This window comes from Nanorana parkeri, unplaced genomic scaffold (assembly GCF_000935625.1).
Source record: "Nanorana parkeri isolate BGI_ZX_2015 unplaced genomic scaffold, ASM93562v1 scaffold619, whole genome shotgun sequence".
Lineage (NCBI taxonomy): Eukaryota > Metazoa > Chordata > Amphibia > Anura > Dicroglossidae > Nanorana > Nanorana parkeri.
In genome coordinates this window covers 599,728-605,848 of record NW_017306887.1, presented here as the reverse complement: position 1 = coordinate 605,848, position 6,121 = coordinate 599,728, and the positions used below count along the sequence as shown (strand labels likewise).

At 40.6% G+C, this 6,121-nt stretch overlaps 1 protein-coding gene across 1 annotated transcript in view; it reads right to left on the bottom strand.

Annotated features, from left to right (window-relative positions):
* The window catches only part of DCC (DCC netrin 1 receptor), a 410,882-nt gene that overhangs the window by 175,610 nt on the left and 229,151 nt on the right, over window positions 1-6,121 (bottom strand). The window contains exon 9 of the mRNA XM_018562973.1: window positions 5,370-5,524. Within this exon, the coding sequence (XP_018418475.1) occupies window positions 5,370-5,524 (155 nt within the window). The remainder of the gene's footprint in view (window positions 1-5,369; window positions 5,525-6,121) is intronic.

The following is a 6,121-nucleotide window of genomic DNA, read 5'->3' as shown; positions in this document are numbered from 1 at the left end:
GCCAGCTTCGGCTTTCAGCACGGCTCAGCCGAGCCGATGCATATGCGTTCGGCTCGGCTGAGCCGCTCGTCCATGATCGGGAGCTGTACGGGCTATTGTGACTAGCCCGTACAGCACCCCTTCGGTTCTACTGAACCAAAGGGGTCCTGGGGCCGAAGCTAGCCAAAGAATCGGCCAAAGCTACGGCCAGATCCTTCGGCAGCTTCGTGAATAGACCCCTATATGGCTAAAAGTCTTGTGGACACTTGATGATCACACCTATATGAACTTATTGGACACCCCATTTTAAAACCATGGATACTAATATGGAGTTGCCCCTCCTTCCCCCTCCTTTGCAGTTACATCAGTCTCCACTCTTCTGTGAAGGCTTTGCACAACATTTTAATTTTGTCTGTGGGAATCTGTGCCCATTCAACCAAAACTAAATTGTGAGGTCAAATACTTATGTTGGATGAGGAGACCTGGATTACAATCGGCATACCGCATCTCAATTTATTCGGAAGATGTTCTTATCTTCTTCTTCTTCCACAGTAGAAATATATACTATATTGTCAAATGTTTGTGAACACTTAACCATCACATCTATATGAGCTTTTTGGATATCCAACTTCAAAACCATAACTATGTAGTTGGACCGACTTTGTGGCTATAACAGCTTCCACTCTTCTGTCAAGGCTTTCCGCAACATTTTTGAGTGTGTCTGTGGTAATGTGTGCCAAAGAAATTTGTGAGGTCAGATGCTGATGTTGGATGAGAAGATGAGAAGACCTGACTTGCAATTAGCATTCTAATTCATTCCAAAAGTGCTCAATATGGTTGAGGTCAGGACTCTTGAGTTCCTCCATACCAAACTCATCAAATTATGTCTTTATGGAGGTGACTTTGTGCATGTCACTGGTGGGCACAGAGCCTGGATTTGGGCATTAAACGTATACTAAATGTAAATAGACATTCTTTTTCATTTTCATCCGCTTATGTAAAAAAATAAAAATTAATTAAAATACGTTGCTTTTCCAGCTAATAATAATTACCAGTGAACATTCCAAAAAGTGTCAATATACACGTCGGCATTGCACAATTAATCCGCTGGGTGTGCGACGATAAGAGCATAAAAAGCAGTACAGAGCCTGGATTTGGGCATTAAACGTATACTAAATGTAAATAGACATTCTTTTTCATTTTCATCCGCTTATGTAAAAAAATAAAAATTAATTAAAATACGTTGCTTTTCCAGCTAATAATAATTACCAGTGAACATTCCAAAAAGTGTCAATATACACGTCGGCATTGCACAATTAATCCGCTGGGTGTGCGACGATAAGAGCATAAAAAGCAGATTATTGTAATTTTCCTTAATACTTTTATCCGAAGAATAAACTCTTCAACATTTACTTAACAAATAAAAAAGAGATTCGTTTTTAATTATGCTTCTCTTCTGACATTTTGAAGAAGTGGAAAAACTGAAAATAAATTGTAAAATCTTTTGCTCGCAGTATGTGGTATAAAAAGATTACGCACATCGTTTCTATCTGCAGTCAATGAAAATCACGACTTATTGGACTTTGGTGAAATTATACATTATAAAAGCAAAGACGGACGGGTGAGCTTATAAGGATTTAATCTCCGCTCTGGGAAAAAAAAAAAAGCTTCTGTTCATTTCTTGAAATTGTGCCGATTACGTAGAAAAAGGAAAAACTAAGGCTATTTCGAATGACTGATCTCTTGGGGGGGGAAAATGGATATCTTAGCTCTATTTTATTTTCCTAAGGGTTTCAAGAGAACTGGTCACTTGAAAAATGAAGAATACCTTTATACCTTTTCTTGTAGACACTCATCAGATGTATAAGTGCCATTACAAGGTCTAGAAACATCTTCTCAAAAACAGAAAGCTAGCTTCAAAAAGTTAGGTGCTTGGAACAATATATACAGTTCTCCTCATCTTCCTCAATAGTCATATGCACCATATGACCAAAGGTTTGTGGACACCGGATGCATCACTCCTATATGAGCTTGTTGGACATCCCATTCCAAAACAAGAGAAATGAGCATGGAATTGGCCACTCCGTCCTTATGGGAAGGCTGTCTACAAGATTTTGGAGTGTGTATGTGGGCATTTGTGCGCATTCAGCCAAAATAAAATCTCTGAGCGCAGATACTGATGTTTAATAAGAAAACCTGCCTCCAAGTTGGCGTTGCAATTCATCCCAAAGGTATTCGGTAGGGTTGAGGTCAGGGCTCTCTGCAGGCCACATAAGTTCTTCCACATCTAGCTAATTAAACCATGTCCATGGAGTTGGCTTTGCACACAGGGGCGCTGTCATGGTGGAACAGAAAAGGGCCTTCACTGGAAATACCTCAACACGACAATTTAGAAAGGTGTCTACATATTTGTGGCCACCTAATGTGTGTAATAGTTCTTTATCCACAAACTTTTGGCCATATAGTGCATACAGTCCTCTTCACCTCAACAGTAGCCATATATACAGTTATTATTAAATGTCCCTCATCAGCATTAGATGTACAACTCTCTACACCTCATTACAATAAAATAGGGTATACACATGCACCCCTGCAGACTGAAGGAAGAAAACATAACAGATTTCTCTATCCCCTTGAACAGCGCGGATGGACGAATTCCTAGCTGCTTCTATTATATTCTGACAGCTGATGGCCGCTGTCTGTATACCCACATGGAGCTTGCAATTGATTGGCGGAAGATTTTCCAACATGTTTATTTGGCAAAAGTCCATCTAATGATCAACATCTGGATGAACGAATAGGTTTACCAATGCAGTGAATTTTGGCCAATTCATGCTGAATCATCTTAAATGCGCTCCTTCTGTACCCGGCTTAATATATACAGTCCTCTTGCTCCCAATTGCACCCATAAATACAGTTCTCGTCACCACCCACAGTCACCATATGCACAGTTCTCTTCACCCCCCATATTTACTGTTCTCTACTTCCCTCACAATCCATGGCTCTAGTATTATTAGAGGTATTATAGTGTTTATTATAGTGTTTAACAATTACCACTATGCCTCATATAATAACAATCATTAATCACAAAGCTCCCCCAATTTGTTTATCAGACAGGCGATCGCTGCTTAATGCATTATCAGACCATATGACACATGAAACTGAGGGTGGGTTCCATTGCCTGGAAGTGTGCACAAAGAGGAAGATCACCCATCTGACAAATAGGTCTGGGAAGGCCAGCTTATGGACAGAATGTCTTGGTCAACAAGGGATTTTTTTAGCCAACCTGGTAACCTGGTGACCAGGATTTGTCCAGTTCAGCTTGACAGGGAATAGGTGTTGGACTGTGCAGCCAGAGGATACTTGAAGCTAGATACTAAGTAATAAGTGATTGCACAATTCATCACTGTGCCATCTACTAAAAGATGAATTATTGGTTGATTTGGTTTAACATTAATGGTCTGCTTTCACCATGAAAGATTTTAAAATCCTACAGTAATATTCTCAGCATAAGCTTATGCCGATTTCTACAAACTGTATAAACGGGATTAAACTTTTTAATGCAAACATTAGATGACATTACAAATCATTTAATTCGAATTTATCTCAGTGTAATGAATAGATTTAAAGGTCATGGACGTTTGCTGAATCTGCTGGCCATCGCTGGTTTTGCCACGAATATTATTTAGACTTTATAGTAGAACCTTCTTTGCTCACTGGATATTGTGACACCTAACCTGGGATGAAGTAGAGCAAACTAGAACAGCCACCAAGACATGAATACACTTCTGAGATACCCCTAATAGCAAAATGTTTGTGGACATCTGGCCATCAAATGTATACTATATGAGCTTGTTGAACATCCCATTCCAAAATCAGGTCCAAAATCAAGCACATAGCAATGCAATCTGCACTGATAAGCAATATCATGCAAAGACAGTTTAGACAATTGTGTTCCTCCAACCTCCCCCAAAAAGGTCCTTCCCTGTGCCACCATGTCTGTGCCCCTGTGCACAGGGTCAGGTGCATAAAGAGATGTTTTTTTGTTTAGTGTGGAGGAACTCAAATGGCCTGCATACAGGCCTGACCATAAACTTTCTGAACACCTTTTGGATGAATTGGAACACCAAGCGTGAGCCAGGTCTTCTCATCCAACATCAGTACCTGACCTCACCAATGCAATTCCGGCTGAATGGGCGCAAATGTTTCACAAATCTTATGGAAAGCCTTCCCAGAAAAATAGAAGCTGCTTTAATTGCAAAGGGGGCCCAACAACATATACATGCCCATGGTTTTACAATTGAATGTCTGACAAGCTCATTTAGGTGTGATAAACAGGTGTCCACAAACTTATAGCCATAGAGTGTAAGTCACAATATAACCAAAAGAACACAAAGAAGTTTATTTCCTGCTGCTATACTGTGACATCACTGAGTATCTCTGTACCTTGATAGACCACTAAGAACTAAATATTTTTGGTTAATAACAAATACAAAGGCAAATGCTCATGTCAATGGGAAAATACAGCATGCTTCTAGGTGCATTTTGCTTGCATATGATATCAGTTCTGAAATTCAGAGTTCATTGGTGGGTGCATTTGACCTGCAATGGACCTCTTTCTGACCTGATTTTGGCCTTCTTCTAAGCTGCATCAACCTGTTTCAAGATGTTTTTGCATTGACATTTATGGAGCAAGAAATTCTGACGTAAACTCTGACGAGTCTTACTATGCTCCCCATTATATACAATGATGCAACATAAATAATGATGCTGCCAGACTTATTTACATTACCAACCGCTCAGTGGGCACCACCCCTCTTCCAGTCCCTCCACTGGTTTCCATCCCCTACCCCTCTCTGCCAATCACTCCACTGGCTTCAACTTGCCAAATTAATAAAATTCAAAATACAAAAACAACATACAAAGCCAATCACAACTCACACCCAAGCTAGATCACCGCCATCTCTACATATCATCCATACCGTCCTCTCTGCCCCTCCGAAAACCCCCTGATCCTCGTCACTTCCTCCCATGCTCACCTCCAGGGCATGTTCAGAGCCCTTCCCATCATCTGGAACACCCTATTCAAATCTGTCCAACTATCTTCTACTCTTGCAACCTTTATGCGATCCTTGAAAACTCATCTCTTCAAGGAAACCTCCCCTGCCTCCAACAAAAACTGTACTTTTACCATCAGCTTATACCTCACAGTTAATGCCTTTTGTATCACTTGTACCTCCCCTAAGATTGTAATCTCTCACAAGCAGGGCCCTCCTGTATTGAATAGTATTTCATGTGTACTATCTACCTTTATTTCCTGTATAATAATAACAATGATAATAAAGAAGAATCACCAAATAGAAATCAATTTTGGTTAATTTTGTACTTACGTTCTGGCTGTGTTGAAACTTTAACAGGCTGTGAGCTCTCCCCTGGCCCCCATTCATTGTAGGCGACAATTCGGAAAGAATAGGTCTCCTCTGGTTTTAGGTTCCCCACTGTTAGCTGCAAGGCTACCGACTGTGTTGTGTTCAAGGCCCGTTCCCTACAGAGAGAGACACCAGCACATCACAAATAGCAAACAACAAAGCCAGATACTTTTACACTTCCCCAAACTGTGTCACCTTGTGACCCATATTCAAATATAACAAGTTAATGTTAGGTATAGCTCCTGCCGAGCACTGCCATCCATTTTAACTAAAGCACCAGAACAGTTAACAGTAATATTTATTTGCTGATGGAAACCAGTAGTCTGAGTCATCCTCTGGCTTCTTGTAAGTCTTGGATACTCCAACAGCGAGATTGGCTTGCTATACCTCCCACCTCCGTTCCTGACCACCTGGGAGTTTGGGGTATTCCATTTTCTCTTGTTACATTGCCATTGTGTAAAATAAATAGGGAGAGAGGGGACCCCTTATAATGGGAACAGCAGGTGTGCAGACCCAGAACTCAGCAAAGAGATCTCACCCATAGAGTCTCCGAGTGATAAAGGAAACGTCAATTTAACTCTCCAGCAGGTTTCAAAAACGGAAAAAAACTATGTTTTGGAAACTTGTCCTTCAAACCCCTCTCATCATCCTGCATAAATACTGTCCACATACGCTGGGATTCTTCTTGGAATGCCAAGCTTCTAATACTAACG